Source organism: Coloeus monedula (genome assembly GCF_965178545.1).
Source record: "Coloeus monedula genome assembly, chromosome: 15".
NCBI lineage: Eukaryota > Metazoa > Chordata > Aves > Passeriformes > Corvidae > Coloeus > Coloeus monedula.
Window position 1 is genome coordinate 5617413 of NC_138795.1, and position 24376 is coordinate 5641788.

Below are 24376 nucleotides of genomic sequence, written 5' to 3' on the forward strand. Positions count from 1 at the left end.
GCCCAAGACAGCCCCTGTAAATGGAGGACAGGTGGAATTTAGATTAGTAAACTCAAACTGTATTTCCTAGAACTTGAGCATGGGCTGATCCACAAACATCTTCGGTTACCTGATTTATCTCTATGTTTAAACATTTCAGCTGCATGCCTAAAATATTTATGGAGCTACACTCACTACTTTGTTTTATGTGTATATATTGAGAAAGGGTGTCAAGCCAGTGTATTTGATTAGTTTGCTGTGACAGCTGAAGAGGTAATATCTCAATTGTGCAGTTAACAAATTATAAAACCTGACTTCTGGAACTTGTATCTCATGAATAAAGCAGATGTTGAATTCAGATTTGCTAAATTGTGATAAACACAGCTTTACACAAAAGAAGCTTGGATTCAAATGTCTAACAATGCTTTCAGATTAAGAACCACACAAACAGTATTTAAAAACCTCCCAGTTTTGTATAAACAAGGGTTAAGTCCTAACTGAAGCACTTTTGCTAGTGAAAAACTTCTGGCTTTACCAAAATCCAGTTCAATGCCATCCTACATCATAATGTCCAAAACCAGATGAACTCTAAAATCAGCATTCAGTTGGAACTCATTTCTACTTGTAAGCCCTGATGAGGCTGTTTTTATGAGGAAGATGTCCACAAAAATAATCCATAAACCTGATAAAGCTCTTCATACATAGCTGAGTGAAAACTACTCGCATCTTCTGCTCCTGAGCATTCCATTGTCATTTCCAGCTAGTGGCCAACATAAGAACTGGAACCTCTGGGTTACTTTCAAGGTCTTTTCTAAGCAGGGTTGCAAGTCTGTGGTAATTTTAAGTCTTTTGAAATCAAAAAATGATTTTTTTCCCCAGATTCGATCTCTTCTATTTCCCACTGAATTTACTAGACACCATCCTTTATTAAGGAAATACCAGGACCCAGCTGTGCAAGGATTGTATTTGATACAAAGGTACAAGAGTCCGGAATAAAAAAGAACACATTCCTGTTGATGTGGTAATTTAGGGCTTGCAAACCTTCACTCGTAGAAATGCAAACTGTATACTCACTTTGGATGCCTGATGTCTGGAAGGGAACGATTCAGAGAAATTTTATCACTCACAAAGATATTAAAGCCATTTTCCCTGTATGCCTGGTCCACTCGCTCTGCATCAGTCATTGGGTAAGGTTTTCCCTGTTCTCCATTTCCTGTGGATAGACAGAAAGTAAATACAGATCATTACTGCTAATTAGTGCTTAACGGCCAGAAACTAATCCATATAGCAAAAAAAGAGCATCTTATAGTCCTTTGAACATTACTTTATTAGTTTTGTGCTCTGTGTCATATTTAGCACCGAGTCAACCACGCCAATTTAACAATTTTATCTGATAAGCAGTTTTGCTACAAACCACTCAGCTGTGCAAATCAAAGGTAAAAGTCTTCCTTCTAACATCAGAAACAGATGAAGGGGTTTTGGCAATGCTATGGAGGATCTACAGAATGCCTTTTGTTTCACAGCGGGAAGAATCCATACGGTTTGAATATCTGAGCACTGTTGGAATTCTCAGCACAGATGGATTTGTGCATTTACAACCTCAGCTCTTGCACTGAAGGGCAGAGCCCTTGCAAACATGCCAGTGTAAAGCTGTGATATTCAAAATGGGCCCTTATTTGCAATGCAAGACAAACCCCAGAACTACAGAATGGACTTTCATGAATGTTATAGTCCAGAATGGTTTTCTTATTCTTCCTTTCTGGATCTCCCATTTTTGGGAGAGGTACACACGCACTTTTTGGGGGGATTTTTTGAAAAAAATCAATTATCCACCTGTCATGAAAGCACTGAGATTTAACTGATACATTTTCACCTCCAAGTAGTTATTGTGCAGTTCGGGAAAAAGGAATTAAATTGGGATTAACACAGGTAAAAGATTAACAGATAAATTGGCGTTAATGCTGCATCATGCCAAGAACATCACCTTGACTCTGAAGCTGAACACGCTGTTCTACATTCAGCCTACCAAATAAAATCAAACTAAGTTACAATCTGTATTAAAACATTTTTATAGCAATCTCACATACCCACACGCTCAGAGTCCCTCCTTATGGCTTCTTTGTTATGCCAGTCCTTTTTCCTTTGTCCATCAGCAAAGTAATGGTCTTTCTTTTGCCTCACGTATGATGCCTTTTAAACAAAAAATTGGATATATAATAAATACACAACAAATGAAACCTTTCCTAAGCAGCCTCCCCTTCCTGTAAGAGGAAATTAAACATCTCCCTTAAGGCAAAATCATCACAAGCAAGTGGCTTTTAGCCTGAAAGCGGTGAGGGAGGAAGTGAGTTTTGCTTGTCTCAGAACAGTACTTTATCTATGGCTGTTAAGTGATATTTTTCCAGGGCACCATCATGTATGCAGAACAGTATTTCTTGATCAGGGAATCTATTAAAAACTCCCATTTTCATCTTGAAAACATCCAATACATCTTAGAGCCTTTTTGTTAATTAAATAGGATGTAATGGGAGACCTATTGCAGGATCATTATTAATGAGACGCTACCACACCTGAATAAAATCAAAACAAGATTTAAAAGGTCATTTATTAAGACTCTTGCTGCTGAAGCCAATTAGAGCTTCTATTTCATTATGTTGTTCCTGAAATTCAAAAGCCAGGGGTGCTTTGAAAACAAGTCAGCAAATGAAGATCCCCAGTAATCCAACTTCTCCAGCTCACCTCTGACTGCACAGGATGGAGACTCAGACTTGCTGAAGGGAAGAGGATTAATGAGAGGCACTGCAAAAGCCTTATTGATTCACATCATGCAGGAGAAGGCAAGTGCAGCCCCAGAGCAGCAGAGCTGGTGAAAAACCACACACTCCTGTCATGGAAGGGCTCACCTGAACTCACCAAACATAGATATCAAATTAATTTGCTTAACCTGCCCTGTGGTTTTCCAGCTGTCCCATTAAACACCACTCTTCTCCTGTGAATTCCTAGCTGCTGCTAATGCCACCCTTCTAATCATTCCCACTAAATAACCCACGCTAGAGCACACAACTGTCCTGTGAAATTGCTGCCTCTGTTCTGCAAGAACAATTATTTGCCAGGCCAGCTCACTGACCAGTCTCCTCTGCCAGGAAAAGTCCTGGAAAGCTCTCGCAGACCAGAGCACATCCTTGCCAGGAGAGTTTTGCCAACTTTCTGAGCACTAGGCTTGTGCACAAGTATCATACTGGGCACAGGAACAACTGGCAAGTCTGAAATCTCAATATTTTAGGTCTCTTTTGTCTCTTTGTTTATAGCACTCTGGACGGAATGCACACACCAGGAGAATCGCTGGCAATGCCACTGTCCCTCCTGCCACTTGCTGTGAGTCAGCGCGTGAAAATCCCTTAAAAGCAGCTGCTCTGGAAACCCCACCCACCACTGCAGAGGAGAGCATGGCCAGTGTGTCCAGGAATTAGATCCAAAAGGGGGAATACACAGCACAACTCTGAACCTCCCAACACCAACTGCGCACGTGGGAACCAGCACCCCGTGTCAAACCTGTGCAAAGAGAGCAGGGAATTCAGGCACCCTGAAGAAAAAGAGGAAAACTGACACCCACCAGCAAAAAGACATCCAAGTCTGTGTAACGGGGCACTGTTAAGAGTGCTTTAAATCCCACCCCTTTTTGGGACTCGGGCAACCTAAACTAGAATTGCAGAGGCACCTCCCTTCCCTCTGAACTCTGAAAACATCCCTTGGAAATTTTCCACTGCTGCAGGTACCCATGGGGATTGCCCTCTGTGCAGGTTTTGGCTGGGGTAGAGTTAATTCTCTTCACAGGAGGTGGTGTGGGGCTGTGTCTTGGGGTGACTTTATGATGTGTATCCCATATCGCTGTTCTATGCCTTTAAAATGAGCCTGAGAGGGGGGAGAGAAAAACCCAACAAAACTCTTTAAAACATTTTGTTTTCAAGGACACAGAGATAGAGATGCCCTCTGTGTTCAGCAGAGGCAGGAGCAGGAGGAAGCACCCGGCTTGCTTTCTTTCCAGCCAGCTTTCAGCCAGGTTTTTCAGCTCCTTTTCCTCCAGAGAGTTGAACTTTGTTTTCCTGGGACTCCGATTTTTCCCTTCTTCTCTGCTGGACGATTTCAACATCAGAATACATTGGGAGGACTTTCCACCAAGGCCTTGGCCCTGGAGGTGGGCCCACCACCCCGTCCCAGCTCCAAGGAGGGGGAGAGAGAGATCTACGGAAGGACTCTGAAATTTTCCCAGGATTCTCTCAGCAGAGCAAGAGGTTTTATTATTATTTAGCATTATTATCCTTTTCCTGTGTATTTGTTAAATAAATAAATAGTTTTTATCTCTTTCACTTCGAGGAAAATTCAATTTTTCCCGAACCTGGTGGGGGAGGGAAGGGTTGTAACCTGCCTTCTCTCAGAGGATGTATTTCCAAATTTGCCCAAACTGGCACAGGCTGTTATTTGGTTTTGTACTGGAAAGTGTTGGTAAAACAGGGATGTTTTCATTACTGCTGAACAGGCCTTACCCAGAGCCAAGGCCTTTTTGCTTTGCCCTAGAGAGGAAGCTGGCAGTGCTTGGGAAGTTGGGAGGGGACACAGCCAGGACAGCTGACCCCAAGGACATCCCAGAGCATGTGGTGTCACGCTCAGTACAGGAAGCTGGGGGAAGGAGGAGGAAAGCAGGGGTTGCTTGGAGTGATGGCATTTATCTTCCCTGCATTCCTGGAGAAGGCTGAACACCTGTCTGCCCGTGGTAAGCGGGGAGTAGATTCCCTGGTTTGTTTTGCTTTGCGTGGTTTTTGCTTTACTTTTTAAACTCTTTATCTCAACCCGTGAGTTTTCTCACTTCTACTCTTCCAGTTCTCACCCCCACCCCACGGTGGGGGCGAGCGAGCGGCTGCGTGGGGCTGAGCTAGCAGCTGGGATACAACCACGACTCACTCCTTCTGAAATACACTAATGGGATGGATCTCAAGCTGTCCTCCACAACAGCTCCCAGGAGACGGGAGAGAAGTTTGAAATACACCTCAAAGGATTCACACCAACATCTCCAGAACCCTCTGATGGAAGCCACACTGGGCTGGCTCGGGAGGGGCATCTCTCACCATTACACAGCTGTCCCACCCAAGCAGCAGCCTAAAAGCCATTAAAAAGCAGGTGCAGCCATCCCTGCTCAGCATGAGCACCCCCAGGCTCTGGGCTGAAGGGATCCTTGTGTTTGTGCACTCAGTGTAGGATAATGTGTACAGGGAAGTAAATTTTGTGCACAGCTTCAAGCCATTCTTCAGAGGGGTCAGCAATGTGCATGTAAACATCCTCAGAGCAAGCAACAACCTAATGCAAGCAATTTAAACCCTGAGATACAGCAGAAGCAGGCAGCAGCACACCATCCTCCAGGGCTATTAAAATAAAGAAAAACAAAAAAGAAAAAAAAAAAAAAAAATCACAGACTGCCTCTGTGTTACACACAGTACCAATCAGGCAGATGGACAGTAGAAAGTCAAGCACACAGATCTATTAGTTCTCTCAGTCTCAGATAAATTTACACACAAAAGCATCTGTGAGCTGGGTTAAGCTAACCCTGTCAATGCCACACATGTCAGTAATTTGTAAACTTTAAATTTAAGCAAGAGGGAAAACTATCAAGCACGTGCATCAGTTATTCAGACCTCTCTGCAGTGTGGGAGTTCAGAGGTGCAGAGAATAAGAGTTATTGATCCTGAAGTCCTGGGGAACAGACTCTGTACAGCGCTCAGTCTTGGAGACTCACAAGGATCAACACTTCTTCATGTTGGCATCAACAAAATGAAATGAGGACTGTGCAGGGTGAGTCATTATCAGCTCCTCTGCCTGCAGTGCTCATGGTGTTTCTTCCCTGTACAACTAACACCAAAAGAGATTCACACAGGACAAGCAAAACATGAACCTCTGTTGGATCAACATAAACCTCCAAGTGGCTTTTAGAATCCTGAAGGGTAGACTCAGTTCCAGGTCATGGCAGACATGCTGCATTCTTGAGCTTTTCTTGGTCTTGGGCAGAGAAGTTACCATAGTTCATTCAACACTGGAGTCCTCCATCACATTTAATTCAGCTTGGGTAAATGTTAAAAGGTTAGAATATTTCTTACTGTATGTACCCCTTGCAAGCAAACATACAGGGCTCTGGTTTTGCAGGTCGCTATTAAAACACCATAACTGAAAAGTCTGCTGTGAGTCACTGACAAGTTCTGTCAACAGTGTCTAAACATTAATTTTGAAGTGACTTTCAGTGCTAGAAAAGGAATATCAGTGTCTTTGCCTCGGAGACCTTGCCAGCCCTCACCATCCACACAGCCCTGCAGGGAAGGTGTAGCTGCAGCAGCCTGATCAGCGTCGTATTTCTGGTTAAGAACCACACTTTTGAGACCAACCTCATTTCAGCAGACTACCAGAAAAAGGCAGTGTGAACCATAAAACATTTGCCTTCCCCATCCTCAACTGCAGCTTTTATCTCATGCCATCACTACCAGCAGAGCTGTGTGTAAGGTTGTGGGCATGATGCCACCACGGGCAGAGGGAGGATGTGCACATATGTCCTCAAAGTCCCTCTCACTGGGAAAACGGGCAGGTTGCTGACATCAATGTGATTCTGGAAGCTCTTCTTCTTTCTTGCTTTTTTTTTCCTCCCCTCCCCTCTTTGTAGAAGATGTCTGAGCTCTAGAAATCCAGACACAGCATACAGGGACCAGAATGTTGCTTTTTTTAGTGGTTTCCTTCAGGGATGCTGCATGGGATTTGACTCAATTATGCAAATTACATAACTTGATGATACTCCTTCAACAAATGCTCTAGACTGTGCTATCAGAGCAATCTGCAAAACACAGCAAGCTTCCTAGGACTTTAACTCTTAAAGAAGCATCTCATTTATAGGGAGCTATGTCATATGTGTAATGCTGTATTTCACCTCAATTTTCACTCTTATCCTAATTTCTCATTGATTATAACTGCATAGCAGGAGGTAGAATATTTTTGTCCAAACCATCCCCCCCTTATGTGCATTTTATCTGTGAAATGCAGTGACCATTGTTTGAACACTGCAGCTGTCAATTCTACATGGTTAGGGTAAATTGACATTATGGATCTGGATTTCTATCCCTATAAAAAATTAGGTCAGTAATTTTCACTTTTGTTCTGTGTTAGCTTCCCATTTCGTAAAAATATCACTGGTTTTTTAAATGGTCAATTGTAAACAACATGCAAAAAGCACATTTTAAAGCGTGAAGGCTTCGTTATGATCATCTATGATCATAGACTTTCTAGTCAGGCTATGTAAGTGCACCAGCCATTGAATTCCATCCATTAACTCCTACAACAAGCCCATAAGTTCTATTTCAGCTCAAGCACATTTTCTTTTCCTTAAGAACTGGAAGTTGTTTACCACTAAGGAGTGATTACTTCTCCAGCAATATCTTAAACTGTTCTCCTGCCTGTTTCCAGCCTTCATTTTTTAAAAACTGAAAATGAACTAAAGTAGAAAGGCATATTAAGCAATACATTGAGAATGGATTTAGACAGATTGCTGTAAATAAGCCCCTTCTGTTGTCTACCACGCTGTTACTTAATGCGCTGCCAAAGCAATTGATCAGTGTTCAAACACCAAATGCACAAAAATGGAATTTTAATTTTTTGTTTAATCACTATTTAGTGTGCCTGGCTGCAGCCAAAAAAAAAAAAGTGCGGATAGAGACATAAGCCAAGAGTTTTCTGCACACGAGGAAAAAAGATTTGCTGAAGCATGTATGTTAACCATAATGCTGTACAGATCTCAAACCCTCTTCAAACATTTGTTTTACTGATTTATTATTTTCTTTCAAACCAAGGAGCTATGATCAGACCCATGATCTTTGCAGACAGTGTCAAACGGGGCATCTGTTCCACCCCAGACCTCTTCATTTATCCCAGCACCTCAGCAAGTCTATCCTGCACTCATGTCCTACAACAAGATGTTGAAGATGCCAAAACAATTAAAAAAAAAAACCAACAGGCAAAGGGAAAGCAGCAAATAGGAACCATTCCTCTATTTATTAAAGGAGCTTGCAACCTGAGGTGAACTCAGTGGAATACTCGAGAGTACACACTTGGGTACAACCCAGTTGTCACATTCTGTGACACGATAAAGCAGAAATAGAAAACATCTATAGGCGGATTCTTTCCAGTCTTCCAAAACCTACAGTACCTGAGGTGTTTCAGGAAGCAAAATGTGAGGGAAGCCAGGTCTAGCAGAAACCAGGAGCAATCCTCCCTCTCACTGCAGCAAGCTCAGGTTTTAAGGATTGTGAGACCATCCATGCTAAATGTAAGTAACCCTTTCATAAATAAACAGATAGAAAGTGTTATTGCACCATGAAGAAATGCAGTTCTTTTTTTGGTTTGTCAGAGCTCTATTAGCATGCGTTGAGCAACAAACTGGTACAGCACTCACACAGCACAAACAGCCTCCATCCTTTTCACTGGCAGGAAAACAGCTGAGACTTTCAGATGAGCTAATGAAAAATAAAAATATCACCAATATCAGCTGGAGGCTGCTCCTGGGTCAGGAAGCTGAGCATAACCTCAGTTAATCAAAGCTCCTCATTTACTGGAACAGGAGGCAGCATACTACTGGAAGAAAAAGCTGCTAAAAGCCTGTTGTGTGATCTACCCAAGTGTTTTCAAAAGGTTAATTTTTGAAGCTATTTCAGTCCATAAAAAATTTAAAAGGTACATTAACATAATCCATACCTTCAACATTTCAGGAACTATTAAAAGGCAACGCAGGACTAAATGGTACCACATCATGCAGAATTTTTAAGTGCTTTCAAAGACAAAAAAGCCAAGTTCATCTTCACAGCTTGTTGAGACTCACACCCAAGCAACAGGTTTGAACCAGACCTGAACTTTTCCTGCAGAATGCTATCCCCTGGCCATCATTTTCTTTCCCACCTGTAACACCAGTAATACTGAATTCAGATTTCTTCTTTGTTTTTGAGGAGGCCAGGCTTCGGAGTATGGAAATATCCTGCCTAATTCCTTGAGAAACAGAGCCCCAGATAACTGTGGGCACTCCTGGATCAGTCCTTACCCTGTGTCAGAGAATGAAATCACAGCTGGACCAGAACCAGCTGAATGGATCAGTGCAGACAGGCACAAAGCAGAGCCTTTTGTGCAGGGTGCCCAGGGACATTTGGGAGCTGTAGAGCTGTTAGAGAAATATGTTCCTTGCAGAATGCAAGCTCCTTGGTGGATGGGGCAGCCTGCTGCTTTTAGCTGACTGCTTTTTTTAATGCAGAAAGCTTTTCATATCAAGTGCTAGAACAGCACTTGCTTGAACTGAAACTCCCCCCATCCCTTTAAATTCTTTCAGTTAACAAGTTTTATTCAACATCAATTGCTGAAAACCCCTTAGCACAAAGAAAAATTTCATCTTGCAAGAAGTCCTGGATCATCGGTGGATTAAAGTCTGCAGACATCAGCTGAGGACAGTGATATGACATCCAGCTTAGTCATCTATCTCTACCAAATACCTCACACTTTGTTCTTGCCTTACCTTTAGATATAATATTACAGTTTTGTGATGTCTGCTGCTCTGAACTCACTGTTTGACTAATTCAGCCCAGGCCTGCAGAGGCACAGCACCTTCCAAGGTCAGCACAGAGCACCAAGCAGCAAGTTCCTCCCTGAATTCAAGCACATGTGGTGACAGCACAGCAGTTTCAGTCTCAGACTTTCCTTTCAGCTGTTAAAACCCCAGCTGGCCTAGTTTTAGAATGCATTTGCCCACAACAGCTTTCTCATCTTTTCTGTTCACTAAAACGTTTACAGCCCTTTCCATCTACAGAACTGCTCCTCCTCCCACACTGAGCCTGTCACAGGCATCTGCTGAACACCCTGGAATCAGCTCCTGCAGGCATTTAGCTGGGGTGAACCACCTTGCTTTCCCCTCAAGCAACAAGAACATTTCTTTGACCTTGCTCTAAGACACAGCAACACTATAAAATTTCAAGGAACACACCACACCGTGGGCTAGCCTCTGGTTGAGATGGAGACAACCTGCTACTCACCTTGCCTGAGGGACAACAGCCAGGAGGGCTCAGACAACAAACACACAGAATGAAGATGTAGACAAAAGGAATCTCTGAACCACCACTCCAAATAAGATTACAGACTTCCCATCCCTCCCACCTTCCCTTTCTGCTTTACAGCTTGCTGGAAACTTAAAACTAGATGAGCTCTCCCAAGGAACTGGGGTACATTTAGTGTTTTATCACATCCTTGAGCTGGTTTTGGACTGCAACTCCTGGCAGAAGCTACAAGCATGAAATCCAGAGAGATGCACTTTGTTTTCCACAGAATCTAGTGCTAGCTGAAGCTGTCTTAAATATGGCCTTACAGTCACAGAAGGAGGGAGCAAGCTGGTTTGGAGATCAGTTTGAGAAGTGACCATTTGAGGCAGAACCTGGCACGTGTCTGCAGATACCCACACTCCATTTAACACAACTGAACAGCCCACAAGATGTAGTGGCTTCCTCTAAGGACACACTTTGGAGCACTGTTTTTGAAATCTGACTTTCCAGTAAGATTTACAGATTATGTTGCATATGCAGAAGTAGTTGAATAATCTGCATTAAGATTTAATAAAAATGCAGGATACAAAGCCTATTAATTCCATCACTTTGGTGAATTCCCTGTACTCGAGCCATAAACTCCAGATCAGATTATAGGAATGTTAAGCCAATCAAGGACTGTTCAGATGAACACAACTTCCAAATATTTTATACACAAGCAGAGAAGCAAAGCCTGTATCGTATTAGCAGAAATCTCATTAAATACATCACAATGAGCATCCTGAATATCCTCAACACAGAAATACTACAGAGGTGAAATTCCCAGCACCCAACTAATACAAGATGACAACTCAGGTGGTGCTGCGTGTAGGTGGACCTGGCAAACGTGTGACTGCAAATATGATTTTGTTCAGTTTACAGGAAAAATACACAACATTTACAACTATTTGAATGAAGAAATGATGGCAATTTGTGCCTTTCATACAATGGAATCCACCTGACTGGGTACCAGGTCCTTGGGAAACCCTGGCATAAATCCTGGTATAAACTGGCATAACTGGAAAATCAAATAAAAACATAAGGCTGCTAATGCTCCAATAATCTTTGAAGCAAGGGCAGGACAAAATCTACCTGCTAGACATGCAAAGGAAGAATTCTAAGTACTTTCCTTAGAGACAGACATTTCAAGAGAAAAACACTTAATTTTGGGACTTACCAATGTGCAAAGTATACTACCAGGATGCCCTGCACTTTGTGATAAAGGCACAAGCACGACTGCACTAGAACAAGTTTTCTGAGGTAAGATGAGCGAGGCAGTTTGAAAGCTTGCCAACAGTTATAGTTCATAATAGTAAACAGAAATGCTCAGGATTTTGCCCAAAAAAGCAGGCAGAGCACCATAAGGCATCCATAAGCCTGACAGAGCTGCTGCAGTCTGCAACAGCTGACAGTGTAGATCAGATATTTACCTTTCCTCATGGAAATTGGGCTGCTGCCAAACTTACACAAACAAAATTCAAGGGCACATTATGGAAGGTTTGATGCCTGGTGAGGGGCAAAGATTTGTCAGCATGCAGAGTACCCTGGTTTCAGAAAGGTTAATACTGCTCTTCTGAAATCTCCAAAAAGGTAAAAAAAGACCCAACATTTAATGCTATGGAAAAATATATTCAATCCATACAAAACCTACGTGACAGATATGACTCAAAAACTGGAATAAGAACTGTAGCTGCCACTTTGTTGTGTGCCAGGTACTGAGAATGTGTTTTATGTCAGCACAGTGCTACCCGCAGCAAGTTGCATACCATGCTTAGAAACTGTTTCCTCCCTGATGAATTTTGAAAGCTACTAGGAAAAAAAAAAAAAAAAATCCGCACTTTAGGGGTTTTTTTTCTTGAGCCTTCACCCATCATTAGGAGCTACACATAAAATTAATGAAGTATCTCCAACCAGATTATTTGAGAGGAGGCACAATCTGACTGTCATCTGTGGAAAAGTCAGACCCAAAACCAGAGGATGTCACAGCACCCATGAGCAGCACCCACCTGTGCAGGGAACGATCCCCAGACAGGCTGTGCCAGCTCACCTTGCTCAGCAGACCCTGACTGCAGCTTAACCCTAAACTGTCCGTGGAAATGCAGACAGGTGACAATAAATACCTGGCCAAAAGGATTTTAGGGAGAACCTAAGCCATCAAGAGGCCTACAGATATTTTCAGAGTGTATCTCTGCTAGCAGGAGCAATTATCCTGCCTACATAATACTTACACACATTTTGAACCAAATAGTTCCCGCTAACTCCAATAAAGCAAAAAGAATCACAAGCATTTTTCTACTTTATTTTCCACACTCTTCAGGCAGTACTTTCAGTGCTGACACTGCTCACTTACCTTGCAGACACTGGAAAAATCAACAACCACGCTGGCAGCTTTACTTCAGGGAAAAAAAAATTAAAATCATTGTTTTCAATAAACTTTTACTATTACTTCAGGTGGTGCTCCAAAGCAGGTTTGCTGCCTGATTCCCACCAACAGCATCAATCTCAGCACAACTTTTTCTTAACAGCAATGCACTAAAACAACAATTTCCTGGTTTTCACCAACAGACTATCCCTATTTCCCTTTTAGCTGTTTAAAGATTTTAAAGTGAATTTCCTACCAACTTCCTGACAAGCTTGATGCTTCTTGACAGTGTTATATTAAACTGAAAACATCAGCACTAACAAGCAACATTTAACAGGGCTCTTCTTCCCAAGGAGTTAGTTAACTGTTGCTCAGACTAAGTATGTTGCACAAAAATCCCAAAATCTCAAAAATCAGTTACTGCACAAAAATCCCAAATTCAGTCACCAACCTCTTCTAGGACACCACATTACCACTGATGGGTGGCAAAAGTGACTCGGAGAACACACACATCCCACAATTATGGATTAAAAACCCACCAGGAACCACGAAGGGAAGGTGATCCCATGGACAAGTTCTGGGCACCTTAAAAATAACTTTCATTTACAGTAATGTTTAGAGGCTTCCCAGCAGTTAAAAGCTGAGGTGCCAAGTACATGTACCCAGTGCAAGGGAGAGCGTCTGCCACCCTTTCCCCACTCCTCCCTCCACAGGGAAAGCACTGGCAGAGCTCCCTGCAGCACTCCCGTTCCTGGGCACCGTATGTGCATCATCTCATCACACTTCCCAAGTTTAATACTCCTCTCCCAAGCAAGCTGCTCACGAGGCTTCACTCTACTCCTTTCAAACACAGCATGAAATTGGGAATATCACACATCTTGATGCCACCAAGACTTTTAACTGTCCACGCCTCTACTCTGGGGTGAGGTGGGGCTGACCCAAGGCCAGGAAAGGATCAAGTAATCCACACTGGAATGCTGAATCTAGAGGTTAGACCCTGTGTGGGTACACTGGTCCCTTCTAGAGATGCCCTCTAGTAGTGACCACTGAGCCTGGTTTGGGTGCAATAGGGGAAGATAGAGGCTGGAAAAATAAATTGGTTAGGTCTAAGAACAAGCTGGTTGAGTGTTGGGCTGCCTGTGGAAGGCAGATAATATTTCCAATAACTGAAAGATGCTGAACACTTCTGGGGAATTGAGGAAGAGCAGGGCTGGGGATGCAGATACCAAAACACTGTATACGTCTAAAAGGTGACAAATCACTTTTGGATGTCATCTTAAAAGTGACAAACAGCTGCTAACTACAGCAGTGTCAGGATTAAAAAGGAAGAAACAAGAAGCTTCTTTGTGGGACAGGTAACAACCAAGCAGACAAGAGACAAAAGACAAGTGTCACTCAGTGATGTAAAACTAAGCATACTGAATCTTGTTATTGTTAATATCCAAATTGGATTCACTCAAATCTAATCAAAACTTACAGATTCTGATGCAAAAATTCAGGTCATGTGTCAAAACAATCTTTGCCAGAATCTTTCTAGACTCTGTAAAATTATCTATTGATTTCAATACTGGAATGGAAAACAGGCTTGTTAAATCTGCTGATGTTGCTAATGGGAGAATGGGATTAAAATTCAAAAGCAGTCCCAACCACAGAAAAAAGCATCAAAAATTTAGGATACAATTCAAAGGGTAAAGAAGGCATTAACTGTACAAATGTGAGACTTCAATGATTTTTTTATGCAGCTGTTCAGCAGCTGTTCTATCATCATGACTGTATGGAACTCTGTCCTGCTGTTTGAAAAAGCTAATTTCATCCTGAGATATTTACAAAAACATCACACAGAAAAATGCAATATAATGGATGCTGATGAGGGCAGAGATGACTGTGCAGAAAATAAAGGACATGCATTACAAATAGCCCTCACACTTTTCCACACTGCTGCAAAGAAAAGGCCAAGACACGAAATTAAAAGTACCACACATGAAACTATGGAAGAGGCTTTGTAACTACGTGAGAAATTAATATATTCCATCTTGGGCCAAGAGGCAATTAGACTTTGAGGAGTCCCATTTCACCACAAGGATCTTAAGGGAGGTCTTTCCCTCGAGAATACACTGAAAACACTGAATTCCTGAAATTTTCAGTGTCCACTCCCTGGATAGAGTTATGGCAGCCAAACATCCTCATGAGCGTCCTTCAATCATCACATTAAAATATACCACAATATTTTCTATTTTCCTAGATCTATTCTAAATTCCAAAGAAGCTGAATTATTTAGAGCATTTACTGTCCTTCAGGGTCATTACAAGAGCATAGAAGTTAGCCCTATGATAAAATATAAATTCTCTTCTCTACGGCATAGTCTGACCTCGCTATAATGAAGCTCCATGGGACTGAGAAAAATTGCTGTACAGCAGGACATTCTCTGAAATACAGTTTTTGTAGCTTCTCGTACCAGAATACAGAAGTACCCAATTTGACTCGAATGTGTTATATCTGGTATTTTTATGAGTCTTGCTTCATATTGAAAGAATACTGCTTAAGCATCGACAAAGAAAAAAAAAAAAATCAATAAAGAAATAAAACGCATGGTTATACATGAGATGCAGCAGAGAACGACAGCTACAAACTCCTCCGATTTGCTTAGGTGTTTGCTCTACCAAGTCTCATTAAACAGGAAAAAAGAATTAAGCTCCCACTGCTGGGACTGTTTCGGAGAGGGCAGGCTATTAGCAGGTCATGTTAGAGAGCGCCTGACTAATTCATTGTGTGTTCATCTCTCTCGAGTCCTCTGAAAATTTATGGTGTAACACCTCATGGCAAAAACAGTGCTGGCAAAACAGTGCTGCTCAGCTCGCACAGGGAGCTCCATTTCACCTCTTTGGAGGAACTCTGAAGGTGAAACTCTGCTCAGCCTTGTACAGAGTAGCATAAACTGTTTTAAAGCTGCCTTTTCATGGGAACAGGGAATGAGACACAACTTGTATCCTAGAGTTTGTGTGTTCCCTGAACTCAAGGACAGTTGTTCTGGGAGTATTCAGGCAGTGCTCTAATGTTCCAGTTAAGAGCTATGTTCACTGGCTTTCAGCACAGACAAGGATAACTCTGCTGAAAGGGGTTATGGTTAAGGCTGTTCTGCACAATGTGCATGAAGGAAGAAGGGCCACCGCCTCTGGAGAGAGTGATGTCCTACAGGAAAGCAATGGGAAGATCATGAGTGTAACACACAGCATTTTAAAGAGCTTTTCAGAACAGCCTTTGTGACATTGGCAATTTTTTCCCTCCCTGAAGCAGCACAGATGTTTCGAAAATGGAGCACTCCGAGCCTCAAGCAGCATTTCCAACTGTGGTGTGCAGAGAGGAGAGGCTCCCTCTGCTCTGATGTTTGTCTGCACTCACAATTAACATCAGTCAGACTTCCTGAGTTCTGTAACATGGTTAATTGCAACCAAACAAAACTGCTTTAACAAAACCTTCATCTACTTCAAGCCCTGTGCTTTTAAACGCTCTGTCAGACTTGCACATCTGTGGAGTGAGGAAGTGACCTTGGAGGAGAGTAAGGAGGCTGAAGAAACTGCCGGGAACAAAGAGATGCAATTAGTGATGATGAACTGGTCTTATTACCATGGAAGACTGAAGTTCAAGTCTTGATCTGTGTCATAAGTGAAGAATCAATCTGATTAATTTTGCCAATAGCAATTCTTCGGAAACCATTTTTCATTACTGCCCAAGAAAGAGCTCTGACCTGAGGAGTGAGAGCATTAACCAGAGCATTTTGGGGCAGCCAACATTCCCTGAGAGCTGTTGCCCTTCAGACCCATCTCCTGACCACAGAAAGCTTTCACAGAGATCCCTTTTGCTCATGACAACAGCCTGTTCCCCACACACTACATGCTCTCTGCATCTTAAAAGCCCTGCCAACGCTGGAGTACTACTAGATAATAATTCAAGACTCGGATAATGGGCATGGGGGCTCCTACCTCTCTTCCTTCAAGTCAAAAATTAATTTGCCATTCAAGAACAATTTTTGAAAGAACTATACCACATATACAGATGTAGCAACACAGCCTATCACAAGCTTTTATCAAAAGTGACAAGCTCAAGGCGTGAACATTACAACATCTTAAAACCTTTCAGCACAAAAGAACAGCTAAAAAGTCCTGAATGACTTTGCTCAGGAGATGGACATCGTGTATGCTCCAGCTGACCTTACTAATGATCATTCAAGCTTCAAATCTGCTACTAAAGTCTCCATTGTAAGCAATTATTTGCCTCTGTGCAAAAATGTTCATTTCATGCTCTGTAAACACATCTTGTGAAAGACCAGCCTGCCCATAAAGATTGCTTCTGACAGCCTGCTGACCATCTCCTGCAGCAAGTGCCTGGAGCATCTTTTGGAGGCAGATACATCTGTTCTCCCCTCCCAGAGAAGGGAACAAGTTTACAGGTGAGCCATGTACAACGACCTCGACAAAAGGCAGCTGGAGAGTGTTGGCACTTAAGTACGACAGAGTAACTTGACACTGTAAAATTAAAGACAGCAGCAACTGCTTTCAAGTAGCTGTAATAATTTGTCATAGCATTTAATCAACTAACCTCTTGTGGAAAACATCCCCTCTGCAGTGCTGCTCTCAGGGTAAGGATTCATGGATGAGACAGGCTGTGGTAAGAAAGATGGCTTTTTAAGGAGAGGTGGAACTGAAACAGGAATGATGATTGCGAAGCTTCAGGGAAAAACAGCACCACACAGTAATAAGTAGGCAGATTATTTAGCCCAAACCACAGTCAGCCACACCTCATCCTGTGAGCAGTCTCTCCCCATGAGATCATGAAACACGATGCTACATGGCAAGTGTTTCTTGCCCAAGAACATTACCCTGAATCCCAAAGCCTTTACATACAGTGCTAGTTTTGGGTGTCAGCACATGAAAGACCACTAGGAGATAAGCTACATATCTTAAGGTAATATGAAAAAAAAAAAAAAAAAAAAGCAACTGCCTTCCCAAAATGCAATCAAAATGTTAGATGTGGAAGTTACCACCTTTGCTAGAAAGGCAAGGGAATCATAAATATGCCAGACATTTAATGCATGGAAACAAGTCAACTTTGAATAATTTTATGCTATTAAGAGATGCACACTGAATATGGACCCAGATCACTTCATAATTCATATCTAACACATACTAAAAGTCAGCCTTGGTATTTCACAGCAAGTTGCCAACCAGAGTGGTCTTTCAGATGCATCTAAATTCACTTCAGCATGCAGACAGAGCAAGGAAACACTTTTACCCTTCCCCAGTATCTACCTCAGAGAGAAGTGCCACTTCTCTCTCAGTACCTCTTCACAGATGACTTCAACCAGATCTATTTTCCCATGCCTCATGTTACAAAACACTCTAGAGTCCACACATAAAGTGAATTAGTCTTTTACTTCTACGAACATCTCCTGAAGCTTGAAGCAAGCAAAGAGACTTCAAGATTTAAGTGTCCACATGATGCTACCAGATTAGGAAATATTTATGTATTTCCATAAATTTACCACTGTGCAAAGAGGCAAGACAAGTTCACCGTCCCAAAAAGCATAAGCCAGAGCACTTGGCTATTATGAATTATAAAAGAAAAAGCTCAGATAAATGTCAATGTTTCAGTAATCCTGTTTAAGACAGCTGCTCAGAAGAGCCTACATAGGACTGGATTTTCACAAATTACATTAAGAGGAGGAAGGACCATGACACTTACTGTAATGACGAGAAGTCAATCTTACCAAAAAGTAAAAAGTAAGATTCTTAATGCATGCAATTTAGTGGAATTAGTTTCCAATTCACATAACAAAACAAAAACCAAGGCTGCTCTGTACTTTCAAGTAAAGCTAATCTTAAGATTGATAAATCCTGACACTTTTGTCCATGGTCTGAAGTAAATCCTTGCAAATTCTTTGAAGAGGTGAGACCGACAGTCTTTTTGCTCTACACAGCTGAGCAAAAACAGTTGGCCAAATTACAGTGCTGTTCCACACTCATCATCTTCGGAAGCAGAGCTCAGTTTAAAGGCTTTTTTCTTGTCTCAAGTCCAGCTTCTCTCATCGATCTGGTTGCAGTTAAGTCCCCCATCCGGGGCTGTACAAGCGCAATGGAGAGGAAAGTAAGCTGGAAAATGGGGGTAAGATCATCCAGTTGCCTCTATTACTGAGACAACCCCTGTCAAAGCCCTCCTTAACATGCCCTGGTTACTGGATCGTTCCTTTTCAGGCAGCAGAGCACACTCAGGCAATTAATTTACTATTCTTCCTGCATCTCTACCATTCTGAAAGTCAAATTCACACTTTCATATTTCCTCATACAAGAGCATGTATCTCTCCACCTCCCCCTAACTTTCAGGCTTATCAACCCAAAGAGGTTTCAAAACCTTTTAAAGCAGGAAGTTGCTTCTGTAAAAACAGAAGAGAAACCTCAGTGCCAGCATTAAAGGAATCAATAAATAATTATTAGTAGGTGAGAAATTCCACACATTTTTGTCTGCTTAGTACACCTATTTTAACATCTCCAAACAGTTGAATCTAATTAGTTGCTGCAATTTAAGGCATCTTCCCTATATAAAACTTTAAACAGGCTCTTGCTTTAGTCTCCAGAACTGTATCAAGCCTGTGCTAGCATTTTAATCTCAGTGACAGCCAAAGAAGAGCCCGATTAAACAACTCCACAGTAGCACCGTTCTATTTAATCTTCTTTGCAAGCTTCAGAAAGATCATTGCATGGAAAAAAACCCAAAACCCAAAAAAACAAAAATAACCCAATGCTCATGTAGTTATAAAAGCCCTCATCACTTAATCCTCCATCCTCTGTAAGAACTCTCCTGACCCTCTGGAACACTTCCTGCAGCAAGCTCAACATTTCCACCAAGAAGGGGAAAGTATGAAGAAACTACAGTACATGGTGGGTGACACAGGAAAATCAAATACTTTAACCTCTGAAATTCCTTTAAATGCATTTTAATAAAGAAGCACTTGTTTTGAACAAGCCAAGATATTCCACTTAGACCACAGAGATGAGAAACCATCCCAAACTCCGAGTTAAATAAAAGCCAACTTTCTGCTAGTTTCCATCAAAGGTAGGATCATTTTCTTTTCCTTAAGAAGATGCAAGCCAAAGTTCAGAGCTTCTATAGATTTCAGAGTATTCAGATCAATCTTCTGAGAGCTGCATAAAAATACTGTGTGTTTTTGATTGATGTTTCAGAAAATGAACTGTGGCTTGTCTTTTATTCAGAAATATGAGGGCTCCATACACAGTAGAGAAAAAGGACCTCTGAGCATAAGTACATTCAGACAGCTGCAGCTGAGGGGCACATACTATCTTTCAGATTTTTTTCTGATGAAGTTACAGCAAGAAACCAGAGCAAGCTCTAGAGATAGTGGAAATATCCTGGGTGACTGGGGCAAAAAAACTTTGTGGCTCAGGTGAGCAACCACTAAGAAAAGATTCACATTAAGAACATCAACCTTCAATGTATAAACTTTCCTAGTAATAACTGTAAGCCAAGAAAACATGTCCAACTCAACACATTCAACCAGTAGCTCTGGACTCTGAACTCAGCAGAAGTTCTTCTCCTTGCCAAGGATTTTATACATACATTCTATGACTTTCCAGAGTCACCACACAACTGGCAAGCATCAAACCAAACCTCTGCCTGAATGTTTCATTTGTTACAGCACGTCGATACAAAGACCCATTTTATGCTCCTGTACAAACAGAATCAGACATGAAAACTTCTCCTCTTTGCCAGGCACCAGTGAGAGCCTTTGTTCAGCTGCACAAGAATTCAGTGTAACCAGTTCATACTTAAAAATGAGTGTGCAGCAGCGAATGTTCACCATCCCTGAGCATGGAGAGATTTGCTGGGGGGATTATATCTAAGCAGTTTTAAACACTAATGTGAAATAGCAAAATCCAAATCATTAGACCTGCATTTGCTGGGCTCGGCTCCCGCCCAGGGCACTGTGCCACATCCCTCCCAGCAAAGCATGCAGGACCCTGCTCAAGCACTTACCCATTGATGCTTCCAGCCCTAATCTGCTCTTGGAATTGCTCCCCAGTGCCAGGCAGACTCCAGGGATTCCAGTGAGCACAAGATGGCTTATATTTAAACCAGACCAAAGCTGGAGCAAGGTTCTTTAGGGGTAACACAGACAGGCAAGGAGACTCCTTTTGGTCACCCTGTGTGGTGCAAACTGGATGCATCATTAACCTTTTGTATACATAATAAGTGCATACCATGTTCTGAAATATCTTTTTACCAAAACAGCTCTCTCACACACACAAAAAAGTTATTGATAACACTTCAGCAATCCCCATTTTCCTTTAAAACTCTATAACGATTTTTGGAAAGACTCCCAACAAAATTTCAAGCGATCAGGACCACCGTTACTTGGTGAACTGCTAACATATGAACAAGCCCTATCATATATAGTGCCTGTTTGGCACATCCCTGCCTGAAGAGGTATTTCTACTAGCCAGTTTTCAGCCTGCAGCCTTTAGTCACTCAGCCTGTCCCCTCAGGACACCTCCTTCCTCTCCTGTGTTGACCTGAGAACTCACAGAACTGCATATGGAATCACATGTTAATGAGGTGTCTACAGCAAAGCACAGATCTTTTCCCACTCTCAGGGTATGGAAAAATGAATGTGAATGGTTTATGCAGTGATGAATCAATCTGTCTGAATTTTGCAAATCAAGGACATCAGATGCAATTCCCATGTCAATATTCATATGGTCCCTCTCCCCCCACAAAGCCACACATCTGATATGCAAGCAACATTTTACAGCCTATATACATGTGAAAATGTCCTTCTGGGTAATTCAAAGGATTCAAAGGTATGCAGAAAAGACAAGAAGCACAAAAAAAACCCCAACAAAACAAAAAACCAACCTTAAAACTATTTACTTTAATCTTGAACAGAGTAACTGAAATATCACAAGTTTCTGTAGCAGAGGGCCATGCCCTGCTCACTGATGCACAAAACACAACGTTTCCATATGTTTTGATAAATACTTCAAATTCTTTTTTGCCTTAATGCTGAATAGTAGTGCACCTGTTAAAAATTCCAGGTCAGCATTTAGTTGTATGTCAAAGTACCTTTTCGAGTGTCCACCTTCCAGTATTAGCAATAGAGGGCCAGTAAATTACACCATGCAAGACCATCTGTGGCAATATTTCAGTCTCCACATGTGTCTTGACTAACATCTGTGCCTGTCTCACAAAAGAATGTTTTCAGCTAGCAAATCCCCCTGAGAAAGGCAGAAAGTAAATTTTCTTCATTCAGACACTGAACATTTAATTCCTAAAACTTTATTTTCAACATTTCCTCGGAATACAGTGCATATAATATTTAGAGCTGCTGGCTTCCAGGAGACATTTGTCAGAGCCCATTTAGAAGCGATAACATCTAAAACATCTGCAGCTGGTTATAATGCATCAGGAAAATAAAGTTGTCTGGCCTTAGTACCGTGCCAGTGTTTAAAGGAAAAAAAAAAGAAATCAAAACCATATGTCTGCTCTTAGTTTAGTCTCAAGTGATCAATATTTCATAAGGTAAGTTACCATTAATTTTTAAACTCCTATGAATTGAATTCTACTAATTGGACTTCTTGGGTTTTTATAAAAATGCTTTAAAAAACAACCCCTTAAAATTCCCCAAATCCAGCTGGTTTTGATTGTACCAGTCAAACATCCATAATCTTTCTTGTAAGAGGAGTAAGCTCCAGAAGTTATCATAAAAGTGCCATGGCTAAAATACCTCCCTTGGCTTCTCCCCCAGAAATAAGAGTTTCCTGCAATTGTTTATTAAGCTTATCACCATTATGGGTGCATGAAAAGACATCCCTTCCCAAGTAATTTACCTTGCAGGTTTTAAATTTAAACTTCATCTCAAATAAACAGTGGCTTACTGCTTCAAATGAAGTACATGAAAGCCGGGATTTTAAATCAGTCAGGAACTCAATTTTGATCCAGGTCTTCCATTCCCTCTGAATGAAAGCCATTCAAACAAGGTGAGAGGATTTTCCTGCTGCAAAGGTTCTTGAGCTGCTGTTCCTATGGCCCAAACAGGCATTCCTGAATGGAAAGGCTGAAGCCAGCTCAAACAACTTGTGCTACAGGCAGGCAAAAATGTTCAATTTCAATAGCAAATGTTCAGCACAACTTTGTGACCAGAGTTTCTCATCCCTAAGGACACTCCACCAGCCAGATCCAGAGCAAGAGCACTGGGAGAGTGATGAACTACAAATGGAAATCCTCTAAACAAACACACAACTGGTGCTTCAGATTGCAGTGAAGTGGTCCAAAAACTGTGTAAACCTTCCCCAAAAACTGCATCTTCCCAATAACTGGAATTGCTTTGTGGGTCAGAGAGCAGCAACTGTTCACACAGCTGTGATGCTGCTTTGTCTTAAATGCAAGCAGCTCTAAACTCCATTTTACCTCTGCTGCCCTGGAGAGAGCAGCTCTCACAAACCAGGCACATCTGCAAAACACTCAAAACCAGAGCAGGAACAGAGGAGCAAGGCTTGTGCTAAAAACCTGACCTCTCTGGGTAAGATGTTTTACAAAGAAATTATCTAGCACAGTGATAGGAGAGGCTGAGCACAACATATTTTGCGTTCATACCTCCTGGGAAACTTAAGGGAGATAAACAGCCCTGTCAGAGTTTGTTATCTTAGGAAAAGAAACATTTTTCTCAGCCTCATGGATTAATGCACTCACTGCCTTCACTGCTTAGACTATGATCTCAGTGCAAAGTTTGTAAGAGCTGCCTCCCATCCTTCTTTCAGAACACAAAGGACACTTAAATATTTCTCTTCTCCTTCCAAGTGCTCCATAGTTGCGTAGTTTCCCAGTAATGCTTTTGCTGACTGACCCCTCAGCAGGCTTTCCCATTACTTAACAGTAATTGCACAGCAAATATGGACACAGTCATCCATTCCCACTGCTGAACCTTTAATAAGGAAAGATAATTACACAGCTTTTGATACACCAGAAGATTGCAGAGCAATCGGAAAACAATTAACATTTCGCTCACTGTAAAAGATTTTGGGATGATGTACATGACAACAGGGCTCTCTATACCCACACATTTGTTTTCAGGCCAAGTTCTAACGTGACATGCTCTTCCAAATTCCAGTCAGAATTGGAACATCAACTTTATCAGCTCTTTCACAGCTGCTCATGGGCCACAGCAGAAGCAACATAAACTGACAAGGTATTGATTTAACTTTTTTTTAAAAACCTTTTGCAACTTCATAGAGCTGAGCAGCAAAATGCCAAAGCCAACTGCAAGCTCAGAAAGACACCTGTGCACTGACTTTATCTTGGAACCAGCAGTCAAGCTTTCCTAACACTGGCTGAGTGAAGGGGACAGTGATTATCATCATCTTGCAGAAGTTAACTGCACTCAACAGGAAAAGGTGACAACTCCACTGAAGCTCCTCTAAACTACCAGCAAAATGCAAGGAAGAACATAATCTAAGCAGAACTTGGATATGCAAAGGAAGCAGAACAAGAGCTCTCTTACAAACAGGTATTTTAAGCTAAGAACTCCACTTTACTGCTACAGAAATCCACTTCCCTCCAACAAACAGCCTTTTCAATTTGATACACAGAATACTTCTAGTCGCAGTGCGCCTTTAAAACACTAAAAGCCTAATTAAAACCCAGAACAGCAGCACTCAATCCATGTCAGTACATGGATCTGAAGTCAGGACAGGGTTTGGCTTTGAGGCTCTAACCACTATTTTGATGGCAGAGAACCACCCCTTCTCACAGAGCTTGGCAGGGACGGAGCCAGGACAGCACAACTTCTTTCTTTGGCACTTGTCACCTTCAGATCACCTCAGCAGCACAT

The 24376-nt window shown here is 41.8% G+C and overlaps 1 protein-coding gene across 1 annotated transcript in view; it reads right to left on the bottom strand.

Annotated features, from left to right (window-relative positions):
* GALNT10 (polypeptide N-acetylgalactosaminyltransferase 10) overlaps window positions 1-24376 on the bottom strand; it is an 80142-nt gene that overhangs the window by 39400 nt on the left and 16366 nt on the right. Inside the window, exons 2-3 of the mRNA XM_082291275.1 lie at window positions 2067-2169; window positions 1054-1192 (exon numbers count right to left, since the gene is read on the bottom strand). Coding sequence (XP_082147401.1) covers window positions 1054-1192; window positions 2067-2169 — 242 coding nt within the window. The remainder of the gene's footprint in view (window positions 1-1053; window positions 1193-2066; window positions 2170-24376) is intronic.